The sequence below is a fragment of the Cherax quadricarinatus genome, chromosome 23, assembly GCF_038502225.1.
Source record: "Cherax quadricarinatus isolate ZL_2023a chromosome 23, ASM3850222v1, whole genome shotgun sequence".
Classification (NCBI taxonomy): Eukaryota; Metazoa; Arthropoda; class Malacostraca; order Decapoda; family Parastacidae; genus Cherax; species Cherax quadricarinatus.
This window is the reverse complement of record NC_091314.1, coordinates 9,763,545-9,784,097: the sequence shown is the minus strand read 5'-3', so window position 1 is coordinate 9,784,097 and position 20,553 is coordinate 9,763,545. Positions and strand designations below refer to the sequence as shown.

Genomic DNA, 20,553 nt, shown 5'->3' with positions numbered 1-20,553 from the left:
ACACACACAAAACGGTGTGTTTAGTAGTACACTCAACACAGTTATAAAAAAACTCGATAATAAATAGAAAAAACATGTCAAACATTGTTGGAAGTGCTGGTGGTAGTCAGAAGACAACTCACTAACGAAGTAAACAGACAACTCACTTCACTGTATACACGACATGTAATAAGTTCATTAGTCATGCTCCCTGTACACCGCTAACCATTTCTAATATAGTATACAATTAGAGATTTAATTTTAAGAGATTTTAAGCTTTCTTACAAATGAAAGCCACCAGGACGTGAGCCTTAGCCTTGGTGAAGGGCGAAATGTATCTAGGAAAGGTAGCTATCTGCTTGTATTTAAAGCAAGAATTAAAAACATCTATAAAACAAAGAGGTTTCCCCCTCAGTGAGATTGAGTTATGAAGACATGGACGAGGGGAAAGAAGATATAACTACTTCCCCTTTGTTGACACTCTGAGTCCTGGGCCATGCCACACATTCCAGCCAAACACAAGCATGTCGATATTCCCTCCTGACATTCCTGTCTTATGTCTTGTGTACATGTACTCGATTGTACTCACCGGTTATTTTCCGAGGTCGGTTCATAGCTCCTGGCCTCGCCTCTAAAACTATCATCGACTTGCTTGCTAGCTTCTAGCAACCCTTTCTTAATTTTGTTTGCTAGTTTCATTAAGTTCCCCATAAAGATGGTGTGGGTGGTAAACAAAGGATTACAGACGTACGTAATGGATTCAGGGACGGGTTCCAATATTTTATCAAAGCAAGTTAATACCAATGAACTCTTTACATAATTACTAAGAATGTCCCCTGGAAGGTGCATGAACTGTGTTCAAGCATTCCCGTCTTCTGTAATTTTTTCATCAAATAATTTGATAAAACTCCCAGTAGGTGTAGCATTTACCACTTTATCTTTTAATTCATCCCAGTGGTGACCCACTCAGTTTGCTCAGTGGTGACCCACTCAGTTTGTTCAGTGGTGACCCACTCAGTTTGTTCAGTGGTGACCCACTCAGTTTGTTCAGTGGTGACCCACTCAGTTTGTTCAGTGGTGACCCACTCAGTTTGTTCAGTGGTGACCCACTCAGTTTGCTCAGTGGTGACCCACTCGGTTTGTTCAGTGGTGACCCACTCAGTTTGTTCAGAAATAATTTCTTGTATGTCTCCGATTTTACTATATTCCTCAAGTTACAACTGTAGCATCTTGTTGTCCTGTTGAAAGTACTAAAATCTCTTCCTTATTTATTGTTTCATATCTTTTATAACCTTGTATGTTGTTATCATATCTCCTCTATTTCCGCTATCAGCAGCCTGGGCACATTTAGTCTTGTAAAAAATGTTGGTACAATTACCAACAATATGTTAGGTAAAAGGACAAGTGGAACTAATGCGAAATTTTATTGTGGCAACGTTTCGCTCGCCAAGAGCATTGTCAAGCTCCTGGAGAGTGAAACGTTACCACAATAAAATGTCGCATTAGTTGCACTTGTGTCCTTTTATCTAACATCTTTAGTCTTAACAACTTTTCATCATAACTCAGATTTTTCAGCTCTGGCAACTATTTTGCAAATTTTCGCATCTTTTCTAAGGTATCCACTTTTTTCTTTTAGGATGTTAGCACCGTATATGTAACTGCTGTATATTCCAATTCTGGCCGAACATATGTTGTAAATAGCCTTTTTAACATCTAGCTATCCATACAATGTTATTTTATAATTCGCCAGGTGGGGCACATGGGTTTCCTTTACATGATATTCCAGTGACGGAGCTTTTAAAAACTCCTAGACATCTTTCTAATATTTTCAATATTTTGTTAGTCTAATTCTTCGTGTTACCTGATTTCGCCTTCTCTAATTTCCATTACATGACATTTATTTACATTAAATTCCATCATCCTATTATACTGTACTTTTCTATTCCTCCTTGCAAGTCTTTAATAGAAATTAGAAACATTATGGAAGTACAGATCCTTGTGGTACCCACAAGTGACATCTCTCCACGAGGAATTTTTCTTCGTATGTGTGTGTGTTTATATTGAAGTGGTCTTTTCATCGATACAGAAGCAGAGTTAAGCTCGTAGTGTGCCAACATCAACTTAATATAAACTGTTAAACCTTTTCGTAGTTGTAGCTGACGCCAGCGATACTCCCAACACACACAGAGCCAAGCATCGACCTGACGACACTTGAAGACAGGAGAGATAGGGGGGGACATGATAACGACACAAAATACTGAAAGAAATTGACAAGGTGGACAAAGACAGAATGTTCTAGAGATGGGACACAGCAACAGGGGACACAGTTGGAAGTTGAAGACTCAGATGAATCACAGAGATGTTAGGAAGTATTTCTTCAGTCACAGAGTAGTCAGGAAGTGGAATAGTTTGGGAAGCGATGTAGTGGAGGTAGGATCCATTCATAGCTTTAAGCAGAGGTATGATAAAGCTCATAGTCCAGGGAGTGACCCAGTAGCGGCCAGTGAAGAGGCGGGACCAGGAGCTATGACTCGATCCCTACAACCACAACCAGGTGAGTACAGCAAAACGAAGGAAGGCAACAACAAAGTAAAAGGTCATGTAAAACAGAAAAAAATCCTCTTTGCGTATTTCTCCCAGGTTAAACCTCAATCCTGAACGAAACACCTTCTAAAATAAAGACTTACTCTGCCTTACTTGTGTCTATACCACCTGCCAACTTACTGCTGCTGCTGCTAACACACACCAAGTTCCCTGAAGCAAGGCTGTAAAACATGCACTTCTTGTGTGGTAGCTTCAGCCGACCATCAATTACACAGCACGCAAGCTGACCTTCATCAGGGGGAATAACATGCAACCTCCAGATCCAATGAAAATTTATTTAAAAAAAAAAAGTGATAACGTTAATTAACGGGAGATATTAGTAATATGAATTAATATTAAAACTAATCGACAGCGAGGTGCTGTTTCCAGTAATCTGGTAACGCGAATGTTGGTGAGGTGATGCTGCAAGTAATTATGTAATACGACGTACCACTCACGCAGTAGTGGTACTTGTAATATGATATGACGTACCGTTCACGTAGTGGTACTTGTACTATGACATGACGTACCGTTCACGTAGTGGTACTTGTACTATGACATGACGTACCGTTCACGTAATGGTACATGTAATATGACATGACGTACCGTTCACGTAGTGGTACATGTAATATGACATGACGTACCGTTCACGTAGAGGTACTTGTACTATGACATGACGTACCGTTCACGTAGTGGTACTTGTACTATGACATGACGTACCGTTCACGTAATTGTACTTGTACTATGACATGACGTACTGTTCACGTAGTGGTACTTGTACTAAGACATGACGTACTGTTCACGTAGTGGTACATGTAATAAGACATGACGTACCGTTCACGTAGTGGTACATGTAAGATGACATGACGTACCGTTCACGTAGTGGTACATGTAATATGACATGACGTACCGTTCACGTAGTGGTACTTGTAATAAGACATGACGTACCGTTCACGTAGTGGTACATGTAATAAGACATGACGTACCGTTCACGTAGTGGTACATGTAATATGACATGACGTACCGTTCACGTAGTGGTACATGTAATAAGACATGACGTACCGTTCACGTAGAGGTACATGTAATAAGACATGACGTACCGTTCACGTAGTGGTACTTGTAATAAGACATGACGTACCGTTCACGTAGTGGTACATGTAATAAGACATGACGTACCGTTCACGTAGTGGTACTTGTAATAAGACATGACGTACCGTTCACGTAGTGGTACATGTAATAAGACATGACGTACCGTTCACGTAGAGGTACTTGTAATAAGACATGACGTACCGTTCACGTAGTGGTACTTGTAATAAGACATGACGTACCGTTCACGTAGTGGTACTTGTAATAAGACATGACGTACCGTTCACGTAGTGGTACTTGTAATAAGACATAACGTACCGTTCACATGGTTTAAAAGGCATTGATTCCAGATTATCAGATACAGCACGCAATTACATCGCTCACCGAGAGAGACTTCAGGAATCTTGCTTGGCCAAAAACTTGTAAGTTAATATGTACTGAGATTATTATTATTATTATTATTATTATTATTATTATTAATATTATTATTATTATTATTATTATTATTATTATTATTATTATCGTTTGGGTGTCATACAAAGTTATAAATTATATACTTGACAAGAGATATACATACCAGGTATACACACTAATACAGAGGCGGTATACAACATACAATTATTCAATACATCAATATCCCCTTCCCTCCCACCCTTTTCCAATATTTCTATCCTTACCCATCCTTCTTCCTTACCCATCCTTCTTCCTTACCCATCCTTCTTCCTTACCCATCCTTCTTCCTTACCCAAACTTCTTCCTTACCCATCCTTTTCCTTACCCATCCTTCTTCCTTACCCATCCTTCTTCCTTACCCATCCTTCTTCCTTACCCATCCTTCTTCCTTACCCATCCTTCTTCCTTACCCATCCTTCTTCCTTACCCATCCTTCTTCCTTACCTATCCTTCTTCCTTACCCATCCTTCTTCCTTACCCATTCTTCTTCCTTACCCATCCTTCTTCCTTACCCATCCTTCTTCCTTACCCATCCTTCTTCCTTACCTATCCTTCTTCCTTACCTATCCTTCTTCCTTACCCATCCTTCTTCCTTACCCATCCTTCTTCCTTACCCATCCTTCTTCCTTACCCATCCTTCTTCCTTACCCATCCTTCTTCCTTACCCATCCTTCTTCCTTACCCATCCTTCTTCCTTACCCATCCTTCTTCCTTACCCATCCTTCTTCCTTACCCATCCTTCTTCCTTACCTATCCTTCTTCCTTACCTATCCTTCTTCCTTACCCATCCTTCTTCCTTACCCATCCTTCTTCCTTACCCATCCTTCTTCCTTACCCATCTTTCTTCCTTACCCATCCTTCTTCCTTACCTATCCTTCTTCCTTACCTATCCTTCTTCCTTACCCAACCTTCTTCCTTACCCATCCTTCTTCCTTACCTATCCTTCTTCCTTACCTATCCTTCTTCCTTACCCATCCTTCTTCCTTACCCATCCTTCTTCCTTACCTATCCTTCTTCCTTACCCATCCTTCTTCCTTACCTATCCTTCTTCCTTACCCATCCTTCTTCCTTACCCAACATTCTTCCTTACCCATCCTTCTTCCTTACCCATCCTTCTTCCTTACCTATCCTTCTTCCTTACCCACCCTTCTTCCTTACCTATCCTTCTTCCTTACCTATCCTTCTTCCTTACCCATCCTTCTTCCTTACCTATCCTTCTTCCTTACCCATCCTTCTTCCTTACCTATCCTTCTTCCTTACCCATCCTTCTTCCTTACCCAACCTTCTTCCTTACCCATCCTTCTTCCTTACCCATCCTTCTTCCTTACCTATCCTTCTTCCTTACCCACCCTTCTTCCTTACCTATCCTTCTTCCTTACCCACCCTTCTTCCTTACCTATCCTTCTTCCTTACCTATCCTTCTTCCTTACCCATCCTTCTTCCTTACCCATCCTTCTTCCTTACCCATCCTTCTTCCTTACCCATCCTTCTTCCTTACCCAAACTTCTTCCTTACCCATCCTTTTCCTTACCCATCCTTCTTCCTTACCCATCCTTCTTCCTTACCCATCCTTCTTCCTTACCCATCCTTCTTCCTTACCCATCCTTCTTCCTTACCCATCCTTCTTCCTTACCCATCCTTCTTCCTTACCTATCCTTCTTCCTTACCCATCCTTCTTCCTTACCCATTCTTCTTCCTTACCCATCCTTCTTCCTTACCCATCCTTCTTCCTTACCCATCCTTCTTCCTTACCTATCCTTCTTCCTTACCTATCCTTCTTCCTTACCCATCCTTCTTCCTTACCCATCCTTCTTCCTTACCCATCCTTCTTCCTTACCCATCCTTCTTCCTTACCCATCCTTCTTCCTTACCCATCCTTCTTCCTTACCCATCCTTCTTCCTTACCCATCCTTCTTCCTTACCCATCCTTCTTCCTTACCCATCCTTCTTCCTTACCTATCCTTCTTCCTTACCTATCCTTCTTCCTTACCCATCCTTCTTCCTTACCCATCCTTCTTCCTTACCCATCCTTCTTCCTTACCCATCTTTCTTCCTTACCCATCCTTCTTCCTTACCTATCCTTCTTCCTTACCTATCCTTCTTCCTTACCCAACCTTCTTCCTTACCCATCCTTCTTCCTTACCTATCCTTCTTCCTTACCTATCCTTCTTCCTTACCCATCCTTCTTCCTTACCCATCCTTCTTCCTTACCTATCCTTCTTCCTTACCCATCCTTCTTCCTTACCTATCCTTCTTCCTTACCCATCCTTCTTCCTTACCCAACATTCTTCCTTACCCATCCTTCTTCCTTACCCATCCTTCTTCCTTACCTATCCTTCTTCCTTACCCACCCTTCTTCCTTACCTATCCTTCTTCCTTACCTATCCTTCTTCCTTACCCATCCTTCTTCCTTACCTATCCTTCTTCCTTACCCATCCTTCTTCCTTACCTATCCTTCTTCCTTACCCATCCTTCTTCCTTACCCAACCTTCTTCCTTACCCATCCTTCTTCCTTACCCATCCTTCTTCCTTACCTATCCTTCTTCCTTACCCACCCTTCTTCCTTACCTATCCTTCTTCCTTACCCACCCTTCTTCCTTACCTATCCTTCTTCCTTACCTATCCTTCTTCCTTACCCATCCTTCTTCCTTACCTATCCTTCTTCCTTACCCATCCTTCTTCCTTACCTATCCTTCTTCCTTACCCATCCTTCTTCCTTACCCACCCTTCTTCCTTACCTATCCTTCTTCCTTACCCATCCTTCTTCCTTACCCATCCTTCTTCCTTACCCATCCTTCTTCCTTACCCAACCTTCTTCCTTACCCATCCTTCTTCCTTACCCATCCTTCTTCCTTACCTATCCTTCTTCCTTACCCACCCTTCTTCCTTACCTATCCTTCTTCCTTACCCACCCTTCTTCCTTACCTATCCTTCTTCCTTACCTATCCTTCTTCCTTACCCATCCTTCTTCCTTACCTATCCTTCTTCCTTACCCATCCTTCTTCCTTACCTATCCTTCTTCCTTACCCATCCTTCTTCCTTACCCATCCTTCTTCCTTACCCATCCTTCTTCCTTACCCATCCTTCTTCCTTACCTATCCTTCTTCCTTACCCATCCTTCTTCCTTACCTATCCTTCTTCCTTACCCATCCTTCTTCCTTACCCATCCTTCTTCCTTACCCATCCTTCTTCCTTACCCAACCTTCTTCCTTACCCATCCTTCTTCCTTACCCATCCTTCTTCCTTACCTATCCTTCTTCCTTACCCATCCTTCTTCCTTACCTATCCTTCTTCCTTACCCACCCTTCTTCCTTACCTATCCTTCTTCCTTACCTATCCTTCTTCCTTACCCATCCTTCTTCCTTACCTATCCTTCTTCCTTACCCATCCTTCTTCCTTACCTATCCTTCTTCCTTACCCATCCTTCTTCCTTACCTATCCTTCTTCCTTACCCATCCTTCTTCCTTACCCACCCTTCTTCCTTACCTATCCTTCTTCCTTACCCATCCTTCTTCCTTACCCATCCTTCTTCCTTACCCATCCTTCTTCCTTACCCACCCTTCTTCCTTACCTATCCTTCTTCCTTACCCATCCTTCTTCCTTACCCATCCTTCTTCCTTACCCATCCTTCTTCCTTACCCATCCTTCTTCCTTACCCATCCTTCTTCCTTACCCATCCTTCTTCCTTACCCATCCTTCTTCCTTACCCATCCTTCTTCCTTACCTATCCTTCTTCCTTACCCATCCTTCTTCCTTACCTATCCTTCTTCGTTACCCATCCTTCTTCCTTACCCATCCTTCTTCCTTACCCATCCTTCTTCCTTACCCATCCTTCTTCCTTACCCATCCTTCTTCCTTACCCATCCTTCTTCCTTACCCATCCTTCTTCCTTACCCACCCTTCTTCCTTACCCATCCTTCTTCCTTACCCATCCTTCTTCCTTACCCATCCTTCTTCCTTACCCATCCTTCTTCCTTACCCACCCTTCTTCCTTACCCATCCTTCTTCCTTACCCATCCTTCTTCCTTACCCATCCTTCTTCCTTACCCATCCTTCTTCCTTACCCATCCTTCTTCCTTACCCATCCTTCTTCCTTACCCATCCTTCTTCCTTACCCATCCTTCTTCCTTACCCATCCTTCTTCCTTACCTATCCTTCTTCCTTACCCATCCTTCTTCCTTACCTATCCTTCTTCCTTACCCATCCTTCTTCCTTACCCATCCTTCTTCCTTACCCATCCTTCTTCCTTACCCATCCTTCTTCCTTACCCATCTTACCAAAGACTCTGGTCAGAAGAATATAATATCACCTTCACTTCACACTCCAAATTCCACTCTTAAAAAAGAGTCATGAGGCTCAAATTTTCTAAATACGTAATGTAACTTATCAGAGGACAGTGACCTCCCCCCACCAGTGAGGTGAGGAGAGTGACCTCCCCCACCAATGAGGTGAGGAGAGTGACCTCCCTCACCAGTGAGGTGAGGACAGTGACCTCCCTCACCAGTGAGGTGAGGAGAGTGGCCTCCCTCACCAGTGAGGTGAGGAGAGTGACCTCCCTCACCAGTGAGGTGAGGAGAGTGACCTCCCTCACCAGTGAGGTGAGGAGAGTGACCTCCCTCACCAGTGAGGTGAGGAGAGTGACCTCCCTCACCAGTGAGGTGAGGAGAGTGGCCTCCCTCACCAGTGAGGAGAGTGACCTCCCCCCACCAGTGAGGTGAGGAGAGTGACCTCCCTCACCAGTGAGGTGAGGAGAGTGACCTCCCTCACCAGTGAGGTGAGGAGAGTGACCTCCCTCACCAGTGAGGTGAGGAGAGTGACCTCCCCCCACCAGTGAGGTGAGGAGAGTGACCTCCCTCACCAGTGAGGAGAGTGACCTCCCCACCAGTGAGGTGAGGAGACTGACCTCCCCCACCAGTGAGGTGAGGAGAGTGACCTCCCCCACCAGTGAGGTGAGGAGAGTGACCTCCCCCCACCAGTGAGGTGAGGAGAGTGACCTCCCCCACCAGTGAGGTGAGGAGAGTGACCTCCCCCACCGGTGAGGAGAGTGACCTCCCCACCAGTGAGGTGAGGAGAGTGACCTCCCCCACCAGTGAGGTGAGGAGTGACCTCCCCCCACCAGTGAGGTGAGGAGAGTGACCTCCCCCCACCAGTGAGGTGCGGAGAGTGACCTCCCCCCATCAGTGAGGTGAGGAGAGTGACCTCCCCCACCAGTGAGGTGAGGAGAGTGACCTCCCCATCAGTGAGGTGAGGAGAGTGACCTCCCTCACCAGTGAGGTGAGGAGAGTGACCTCCCTCACCAGTGAGGTGAGGAGAGTGACCTCCCTCACCAGTGAGGTAAGGAGAGTGACCTCCCCCACCAGTGAGGTGAGTGACCTCCCCCACCAGTGAGGTGAGGAGAGTGACCTCTCCCACCAGTGAGGTGAGTGAGTGGCCTCCCTCACCAGTGAGGAGAGTGACCTCCCCCCACCAGTGAGGTGAGGTGAGTGACCTCCCTCACCAGTGAGGTGAGGAGAGTGACCTCCCACATCAGTGAGGTGAGGAGTGACCTCCCACATCAGTGAGGTGAGGAGAGTGACCTCCCACATCAGTGAGGTGAGGAGAGTGACCTCCCCCACCAGTGAGGTGAGGAGAGTGACTTCCCCCACCAGTGAGGTGAGGAGAGGGTCCTCCCCCACCAGTGAGGTGAGGAGAATGACCTCCCCCACCAGTGAGGTGAGGAGAGTGACCTCCCCCCACCAGTGAGGTGAGGAGAGTGACCTCCCCCACCAGTGAGGTGAGGAGAGTGACCTCCCTCACCAGTGAGGTGAGGAGAGTGACCTCCCCCACCAGTGAGGTGAGGAGTGACCTCCCCCCACCAGTGAGGTGAGGAGAGTGACCTCCCCCCACCAGTGAGGTGAGGAGAGTGACCTCCCCCCACCAGTGAGGTGAGGAGAGTGACCTCCCCCACCGGTGAGGAGAGTGACCTCCCCACCAGTGAGGTGAGGAGAGTGACCTCCCCCCACCAGTGAGGTGAGGAGAGTGACCTCCCCCACCAGTGAGGTGAGGAGAGTGACCTCCTCCCACCAGTGAGGTGAGGAATGACCTCCCCCACCAGTGAGGTGAGGAGGGTGACCTCCCCCACCAGTGAGGTGAGGAGAGTGACCTCCCCCACCAGGGAGGTGAGGAGAGTGACCCCTATCAGTGAGGTGAGGAGAGTGACCTCCCCCACCAGTGAGGTGAGGAGAGTGACCTCCCCCATCAGTGAGGTGAGGAGAGTGACCTCCTCCCACCAGTGAGGTGAGGAGTGACCTCCCCCACCAGTGAGGTGAGGAGAGTGACCTCCCCCCACCAGTGAGGTGAGGAGGGTGACCTGCCCCACCAGTGAGGTGAGGAGAGTGACCCCTATCAGTGAGGTGAGGAGAGTGACCTCCCCCACCAGTGAGGTGAGGAGAGTGACCTGCCCCCACCAGTGAGGTGAGGAGAGTGACCTCCCACCAGTGAGGTGAGGAGAATGACCTCCTCCCATCAGTGAGGTGAGGAGAGTGACCTCCTCCCATCAGTGAGGTGAGGAGAGTGACCTCCTCCCATCAGTAAGGTGAGGAGAGTGACCTCCTCCCATCAGTGAGGTGAGGAGAGTGACCTCCACAACCAGTGAGGTGAGGAGAGTGACCTCCCCCACCAGTGAGGTGAGGAGAGTGACCTCCCCATCAGTGAGGTGAGGAGAGTGACCTCCCTCCACCAGTGAGGTGAGTGACCTCCCCCACCAGTGAGGTGAGGAGAGTGACCTCTCCCACCAGTGAGGTGAGTGACCTCCCCCACCAGTGAGGTGAGTGACCTCCCCATCAGTGAGGTGAGGAGAGTGACCTCCCCCACCAGTGAGGTGAGGAGAGTGACCTCCCCATCAGTGAGGTGAGGAGAGTGACCTCCCTCACCAGTGAGGTGAGGAGAGTGACCTCCCCCATCAGTGAGGTGAGTGACCTCCCCCACCAGTGAGGTAAGGAGAGTGACCTCCCCCACCAGTGAGGTGAGTGACCTCCCCGCCAGTGAGGTGACCTCCCCATCAGTGAGGTGAGGAGAGTGGCCTACCCCACCAATGAGGTGAGGAGAGTGACCTCTCACATCAGTGAAATGAGAGCGATTTCCCCCACAAGTGAGGTGAGGAGAGTGACCTCCCCCACCAGTGAGGTGAGTAGTGACCTCCCCCACCAGTGAGGTGAGGAGAGTGACCTCCTCCCACCAGTGAGGTGAGTGACCTCCCCCACCAGTGAGGTGAGGAGAGTGACCTCCCCATCAGTGAGGTGAGGAGAGTGACCCCCCCACCAGTGAGGAGAGTGACCTCCCCCACCGGTGAGGAGAGTGACCTCCCCACCAGTGAGGTGAGGAGAGTGACCTCCCCCACCAGTGAGGTGAGGAGAGTGACCTCCCCATCAGTGATGTGAGTGACCTCCCTCACCAGTGAGGTGAGGAGAGTGACCTCCCCACCAGTGAGGTGAGAAGAGTGACCTCCCCCACCAGTGAGGTGAGGAGAGTGACCTCCCAGATCAGTGAGGTGAGTGACCTCCCTCACCAGTGAGGTGAGTGACCTCCCTCACCAGTGAGGTGAGGAGAGTGACCTCCCCCACCAGTGAGGTGAGGAGAGTGACTTCCCCCACCAGTGAGGTGAGGAGTGACCTCCCCCACCAGTGAGGTGAGATTGACCTCCCCCACCAGTGAGGTGAGGAGAGTGACCTCCCCCACCAGTGAGGTGAGGAGTGACATCCCCACCAGTGAGGTGAGGAGAGTGACCTCCCCCACCAGTGAGGTGAGGAGAGTGACCTCCCCCACCAGTGAGGTGAGGAGTGACCTCCCCTACCAGTGAGGGGAGAAGAGTGACCTCCCCCACCAGTGGGGTGAGGAGAGTGACCTCCCCATCAGTGAGGTGAGGAGTGACCTCCCCCACCAGTGAGGCGAGAATGACTTCCCCCACCAGTGAGGTGAGAGTGACCTTCCACATCAGTGAGGTGAGGAGAGTGACCTCTCACATCAGTGAGGCGAGGAGAGTGACCTCACCCACCAGTGAGGTGAGGAAAGTGACCTCCCACATCAGTGAGGCGAGGAGAGTGACTTCCCCCCACAAGTGAGGTGAGGAGAGTGACTTCCGCACCAGTGAGGTGAGGAGTGACCTCCCCACCAGTGAGGTGAGGAGAGTGACCTCCCCCACCAGTGAGGTGAGGAGAGTGACCTCCCCATCAGTGACGTGAGGAGAATGACCTCCCCCCACAAGTGAGGTGAGGAGGGTGACCTCCCCCACCAGTGAGGTGAGGAGAGTGACCTCACCCACCAGTGAGGTGAGGAAAGTGACCTCCCACATCAGTGAGGCGAGGAGAGTGACTTCCCCCACAAGTGAGGTGAGGAGAGTGACTTCCGCACCAGTGAGGTGAGGAGTGACCTCCCCACCAGTGAGGTGAGGAGAGTGACCTCCCCCCACCAGTGAGGTGAGGAGAGTGACCTCCCCATCAGTGACGTGAGGAGAATGACCTCCCCCCACAAGTGAGGTGAGGAGAGTGACCTCCCCACCAGTGAGGTGAGGAGAGTGACCTGCCCCCACCAGTGAGGTGAGGACAGTCACCTCCTCCCCACCAGTGAGATGAGGACAAGGACCTCCCCCACCGGTGAGGCGAGAACAGTGACAACCTCCCCACCAGTGAGGTGAGAACAGTGACCTCCTCCCCACCAGTGAGGTGAGGACAGTGACCTTCTCCTCACCAGTAAGGTGAGGACAATCACATCCTCCCCACCAGAGAGGTGAGAACAGTCACCTCCTCTCCACCAGTGACGTGAGGACAGTTACTTCCTTTTCCCCACCAGTGAGGTGAGGCCATTGACCTTGTGGGTGGCGTATCACGCCCAACATGTCACTTGCGTACTCGTGGCTACGCTCTATAAAAAGCGTGTGTGTGTGCACATTAGGGCTGGAATGTGAGGAGGGTCAATACCAAGACCAGGTGCGTAGTGGATACTATTTCCGGTGTGGTGACCTACTTGATGGCACCTTTGTTAACGTAGGAGAGAGGCAGGAAAATGAGAAGGGAAGGAGAGAACTAGGCAAGTAGATCATAACTTTCCCTTTGAATAAAACACACGTGCAACACTTGGGTATTACTATCTGTACTAATAAATTATTACATTCATGAGGGGAAACGCTAAACTCGGAGGGGTGACACAGCACCTAAGAGAGAGGGAAGAAGCAAGGCAGTCAGGATCGATTCAAGGAATTGAGCACAAGTTCATTTTCTTAAATGAGGATCGTAGCACCAGTATCAAGGAACATCCCATAGGTGGTTGGATTCATTAAGCCACTGATTGGTGTAACGTCTCCACAATAAAGATACCCAAGTGTTGCACATATGTCCTCGTCATCTACTTGTCGGTTTTGCATACCATTTGTATATAGTATTACTCCTCCTTACATCCATGCATGGATCCAGCTATAGGATCAAGAGCCTCAACTCTCACACACAGTACGATGTTCAAATGATTTTCCGTTCATTACTGATACGTGACTGCAAACTACATTATGAAGGTAACCCCTTTCATGACCATCTGAAATGTTATTAATGCAATATAAATCGAAGAAACTGAGTTACTCACGGGATGTCGTATTTTATCAATGATGGCAGCGTCAATAATCCCGAACTCTGTTCTTCCCTGGCTGCTTCCTATCTTTCCATCGGGGCTGTGCCTCCTCTCCTCCAGAGTTGGCAAAACCACATCGTTGCTATACTCGTGGTCGTCGTTATCGCCGTTTATATCGTCGTCCCTTTTGTGCTCGTTATTTTCGAGCTTGCCGTTTTCGATTTCATTATTTTTGTCGCCGCTTTCACTTTCCTTGTGGTCGACGACGTTCTGTTGCTCATCATCCCCGTCATTCTGTTGGTCGTCAATGCCATCGTTTTGTTGGTTATTACTGGTGTTCTGTTGGTCATCGGTGCCGTCGTTCTGTTGGTCGTTATCACCGGTGTGTTGGTCGTTGCCGCCGTCGTTTTTGTGGTCATCGTTTTCAGCCTCACTCTTTACTTCCTTGGCACTTGGGCTCACACACTCGAGGAGCTCATCAAGCATTTCCCGCGACCGAGAACTCAGATAGTTTATGTAGCTATTAAACTTCTCTTCTCCAACTAGACTTCGAAGCTGCCTGAATGTCGGTAGAGCTGCGGGCTTCATGTCGGAGTCTTGGAGCTTCGTATAGAGGGACTGAGCCAAGAGAGAAAGGTCGACTTCGTATAAATCTTTCGTCAAGAGGTGAATTATGTTCAGTGTGGCCATTTTGCTAACATTCTTCTTCTTGTGGTTGATGCCGTAGGTAACCAGATCTTCAACAAGCCCTTCTTTATCCTTGCTTACGGAGGCGTAAGCTTTAAGAAGCTTAACGTTTGACTTCTGGAGTCGAGCCCGACTGTCTCCCAGGTTAGGTATGAGGTTAGGAAGCACGATAGCCATGCAGCTGTCCACGTCGCTCTTGAGGTATGGAAGTAGGTCAAGGATGAGGAGTGTAGTCTCATTGCGGATCTCCCACATGTCGTCCGCCAATAGTTTGTACAGTTCTTCGAAAAAGCCAAGTTTGTTGAAGTTTGCAGGAATTGTATTATGTTTTTTTAATTCCCCTTTTAACGAGATAATGAATTGGATCTTATTTCTTGGAAGACTTGGTGTAATGGGTTCCGGCGTAAGAGAATATTGCGACAGCCGGTTTATAGTTTCCTCTGGGAAGGGACTTTCATCATCACTATTCCTGGAAACGGCCATCGGGGATTCGAGATCATCTGATTGAGGAGCCTGAGGCGAGACACTGCTGGGGGACAGAGAACCCGAGACCGATGACTCCACAGATCCCTTGACAGGTGATACACGACCAACGGCTGGGGCCGAATGTCTGGAAGAGTTTTCACAGTGGTTGTCAACATCTCTCTTTTCCTTAGCAGACTTTGCACCGGATCTGGCCAACATGGTGGCCGGGAAGTGAGAGCCTGCTGCCACTAGCGAGGACGCCTGGGGAAAAGTATGTGATACTAGAGGCGCTTGGGACGAGACGTCCAGAACGTCACTAGGCTGTGGCATGTTCTCAATAGTCGCCATCTTTATGACGTCTTGCTGCGACGGATATTACAGAGCACTCTTGTAAATCAGATCGCCTTTGGAGATCATGTCACGCCACGCCACGCCATGGGGTGGCAACACCTGTCTGCTCATTCTGGTTGAAAAGGCCATGCGATAACAACACAATAATATTTATCCAAGTCTTTGTGAATAGTTTTTTACTGTGATGTTCTGTATATTATACTAGGGCGAAGCTCAAGTGGAGTCACAGTAGAGTGTGATAGGGTGGAGAACAGGGTGTGGGTGACTGCCCTCCTCCCCACCCAGCTCCTGGGCTCGTCTGTTGAAGCCTCCTCCCCTTCCAGCTCCTGACCCATCCTCACACTGTAAAATAAAAAAATAATGTATTAATTGATGGATACACAAACAAGGATCAAGTAATCCACACTCCACACATGAAACTCAATGAACAAATTTAATCAGAGGCATATAAAAATTAAAGCCAATGACTTCGTATTTTTTTATTAGCAACACAAAAGGAAAAAATCAAAGCTATTACATGAGAAATTCATAACGAAAAACCTAAGAGAAAGAGACAGATGGGTTGACTGTATATCCTCAGCTTACAAGGCCTACGACTTAGTGTCTGGCAGAAGAATAACAGAGTGGAGAAGCAAGCTTGCGAGACAACTAGGCTGCTAACTTAGATAAAAGAATACATAAAACAGTCAACAGTGAGAAACGAAACCAAGATGTGCGAGATATGATAACGGAGTCCTCCAAGGCTTAGTTCTAAGTTCCATATTTCTGGTATAAATGACGTAATGCGGCGGATAGCCTTTTGCGTGCTATTCGCAATGACGTAAAGCTAGAGAGAATCCAAATATGAGATGACTGCAAGAAACTACAGCACGAGAGAGGCGGTAGAAGTGATATTTTTTAGTTAGTATCACTAAATACACCGTAATGCTGAGATATATTTAGTGGTGGTCTGATGCTTTTTTCAAGTGGACATTTTTGCCTTGGGGCAAAAGCGGCCGTTCTAATTTATTTGTACAGCAATGCCCATTTTTTTACGGTTCAGTGGGCAATGGGGAAACAAATCTTACCCATGTTTCAAGCTCGGAACCCTGTGGCTGTGAACGGAATACTTGAACCAGTGAGCAATGTCCCTCTCACTGGCAAACAAAATTATTACTAAAGTACACCTTAACAATAATTTTGTTTGTTGTTGCTTTTGCTCCACAAATGAAAACTAATTTCGTTGGTAACAATGAGCGTCCATATTTTTTAACCCCAATATTCAAACAGTAATTACATTAACATCGACATTTCTTGCTGCAGCAATACGACCATTTATCACGGTGAAGTAGACTTTCACCTTCCCCACACTAATTAACTTTAACACAAGAAAGAAGTAGCTTTCCGTTATGTCGATTTATCATTATTGTGAAAAAGTGAAGACAAATGCAGTATAATGTAATCCTTGACTGACAACATTTCTCCCACACAGTGGGCTTTATAAAGTCACAAACAGATATTTGTGACTTTATAGTCACAAATACCTGTGATTTTAAAGTCTGTGGCTTTATAAAGCCCACTATATGTGCGAAACGTTGTCAATAAAGGATCACATTATAATGCATTGTGTCTACCTTTCCATCGTGTCTGTATTTTATTCCATCTATGTCCATCTTTACCGGTGTTATCAAGAACATTATTCTATCTGCAATACTTACTATATGGGATTACAATAGATTATTCTAAAATTGGGGCATACAAATTTTTACCTATTTTATGCACGATTACTATTATAATCAAGGGTGAAGCACTAAACCTTTAGGAGTCACACAGCGCCTGCTGGAGGAAAATTGATGAGGCTCAATAATATATTTTATAACATTAATGGTATACACTACCGACAAGTTGAAGAAGACACGTGCAACAACTGGGTATTATTTTTTATGTAGACGTTTCGCCAACTAGAGGTTTTATCAGTACAATACAGGGACAAAAACAGAAAGAACAAAATGGCACAATGCCGTGACCAGGACAATACACAAATAACCCGCACATAGGGTATGGGGTGCATAATAAACATATTAAACTAACATAGGAGAGAGGAGCTTACGACGACGTGTCAGTCCGACTTGGACCATTTACAAAGTCACACCAACAGAAAAGATGGTGGGTATAAGGTTTGTCAAGAAACAGGACATACAAGTGTTTCATGACGCAGGTGTTAAGTCATATGATGACCCGCAGCTGCAACTGTTGCTCACCTGACCGACGTTTTCCGCTAGCTTACCCGTCCACCCCTTTAAAAAAATATGTTTATAATTATAACCATTTCTATTATATATAACAAAAGAGTGATGAATCCAGTTATATATATGCGAGAGGGATAAGAATGGGAACAACAGAGGACGAAGATGAGGTAATTAGTCCCAGGCTAGAAGCAGGTGCTCAGTACCGTTGTCTTTAAGAATCCGAAGCATATCAATCAAGTTTATTCTCTATAAGGATTACAATGCGGGGTTTACAGATTTTGGTTATTGTGTGGTTTACCTGTAATAAAATACTAATTACAGAGGTATACAGAAGTAAGATCAGGGACAAGATAGGCCCACTCAAAAGTTCCTCGGGTCAGCTCACTGACAGTGATAAGGAAATGTGTAGAATTTTTAACACATACTTCCTCTCAGTTTTTACACAGGAGGATACCAGCGATATTCCAGTAATGATAAATTATGTAGAACAGGACGATAATAAACTGTGCACTGTTAGGGTCACAAGTGACATGGTCCTTAGGCAAATAGATAAATTAAAACCTAACAAATCCCCAGGCCCTGATGAACTGTATGCAAGGGTTCTAAAGGAATGTAAAGAGGAGCTTAGCACACCTTTGGCTAATCTTTTCAACATACCTGGAGTTTACCTGGAGAGAGTTTCGGGGGTCAACGCCCCCGCGGCCCGGTCTGTGACCAGGCCTCCTGGTGGATCAGCGCCTGATCAACCAGGCTGTTGCTGCTGGCTGCACGCAAACCAACGTACGAGCCACAGCCCGGCTGATCAGGAACTGACTTTAGGTGCTTGTCCAGTGCCAGCTTGAAGACTGCCAGGGGTCTGTTGGTAATCCCCCTTATGTGTGCTGGGAGGCAGTTGAACAGTCTCGGGCCCCTGACACTTATTGTATGGTCTCTTAACGTGCTAGTGACACCCCTGCTTTTCATTGGGGGGATGGTGCATCGTCTGCCAAGTCTTTTGCTTTCGTAGTGAGTGATTTTCGTGTGCAAGTTCGGTACTAGTCCCTCTAGGATTTTCCAGGTGTATATAATCATGTATCTCTCCCTCCTGCGTTCCAGGGAATACAGGTTTAGAAACCTCAAGCGCTCCCAGTAATTGAGGTGTTTTATCTCCGTTATGCGCGCCGTGAAAGTTCTCTGTACATTTTCTAGGTCGGCAATTTCACCTGCCTTGAAAGGTGCTGTTAGAGTGCAGCAATATTCCAGCCTAGATAGAACAAGTGACCTGAAGAGTGTCATCATGGGCTTGGCCTCCCTAGTTTTGAAGGTTCTCATTATCCATCCTGTCATTTTTCTAGCAGATGCGATTGATACAATGTTATGGTCCTTGAAGGTGAGATCCTCCGACATAATCACTCCCAGGTCTTTGACGTTGGTGTTTCGCTCTATTTCGTGGCCAGAATTTGTTTTGTACTCTGATGAAGATTTAATTTCCTCATGTTTACCATATCTGAGTAATTGAAATTTCTCATCGTTGAACTTCATATTGTTTTCTGCAGCCCACTGAAAGATTTGGTTGATGTCCGCCTGGAGCCTTGCAGTGTCTGCAATGGAAGACACTGTCATGCAGATTCGGGTGTCATCTGCAAAGGAAGACACGGTGCTGTGGCTGACATCCTTGTCTATGTCGGATATGAGGATGAGGAACAAGATGGGAGCTAGTACTGTGCCTTGTGGAACAGAGCTTTTCACCGTAGCTGCCTCGGACTTTACTCTGTTGACGACTACTCTCTGTGTTCTGTTAGTGAGGAAATTATAGATCCATCGACCGACTTTTCCTGTTATTCCTTTAGCACGCATTTTGTGCGCTATTACGCCATGGTCACACTTGTCGAAGGCTTTTGCAAAGTCTGTATATATTACATCTGCATTCTTTTTGTCTTCTAGTGCATTTAGGACCTTGTCGTAGTGATCCAGTAGCTGAGACAGACAGGAGCGACCTGTTCTAAACCCATGTTGCCCTGGGTTGTGTAACTGATGGGTTTCTAGATGGGTGGTGATCTTGCTTCTTAGGACCCTTTCAAAGATTTTTATGATATGGGATGTTAGTGCTATTGGTCTGTAGTTCTTTGCTGTTGCTTTACTGCCCCCTTTGTGGAGTGGGGCTATGTCTGTTGTTTTTAGTAACTGAGGGACGACCCCCGTGTCCATGCTCCCTCTCCATAGGATGGAAAAGGCTCGTGATAGGGGCTTCTTGCAGTTCTTGATGAACACAGAGTTCCATGAGTCTGGCCCTGGGGCAGAGTGCATGGGCATGTCATTTATCGCCTGTTCGAAGTCATTTGGCGTCAGGATAACATCGGATAGGCTTGTGTTAATCAAATTTTGTGGCTCTCTCATAAAAAATTCATTTTGATCTTCGACTCTCAGTCTGGTTAGCGGCTTGCTAAAAACTGAGTCATATTGGGACTTGAGTAGCTCACTCATTTCCTTGCTGTCATCTGTGTAGGACCCATCTTGTTTAAGTAGGGGCCCAATACTGGGCGTTGTTCTCGATTTTGATTTGGCATAGGAGAAGAAATACTTTGGGTTTCTTTCGATTTCATTTATAGCTTTTAGTTCTTCCCGCGATTCCTGACTCCTAAAGGATTCTTTTAGCTTAAGTTCGATGCTTGCTATTTCTCTGACCAGTGTCTCCCTGCGCATTTCAGATATATTGACCTCTTTTAGCCGCTCTGTTATTCTTTTCCGTCGCCTGTAAAGGGAGCGCCTGTCTCTTTCTATTTTACATCTACTCCTCCTTTTTCTTAGAGGAATAAGCCTTGTGCATACATCGAGTGCCACCGAGTTAATCTGTTCTAGGCATAAGTTTGGGTCTGTGTTGCTTAGTATATCTTCCCAGCTTATATCGGTTAGGACTTGGTTTACTTGGTCCCACTTTATGTTTTTGTTATTGAAGTTGAATTTGGTGAATGCTCCCTCGTGACTAGTCTCATTTTGTCGGTCTGGGGCTCCTCGCATACATGTCTGAACCTCAATTATGTTGTGATCTGAGTATATTGTTTTTGATATGGTGACATTTCTTATCAGATCATCATTGTTAGTGAATATGAGGTCTAGTGTATTCTCCAGTCTAGTAGGCTCTATTATT

At 46.7% G+C, this 20,553-nt stretch overlaps 1 protein-coding gene across 4 annotated transcripts in view; it reads right to left on the bottom strand.

Annotated features, from left to right (window-relative positions):
- Window positions 1–20,553, bottom strand: part of LOC128685596 (TOG array regulator of axonemal microtubules protein 1) — a 398,406-nt gene that overhangs the window by 354,560 nt on the left and 23,293 nt on the right. For all 4 annotated transcript variants that reach the window (XM_070087883.1, XM_070087884.1, XM_070087885.1 and 1 more), the window contains exon 2: window positions 13,711–15,540. In XM_070087883.1, coding sequence (XP_069943984.1) covers window positions 13,711–15,195 — 1,485 coding nt within the window. In that variant the 5' untranslated portion in view covers window positions 15,196–15,540. The remainder of the gene's footprint in view (window positions 1–13,710; window positions 15,541–20,553) is intronic.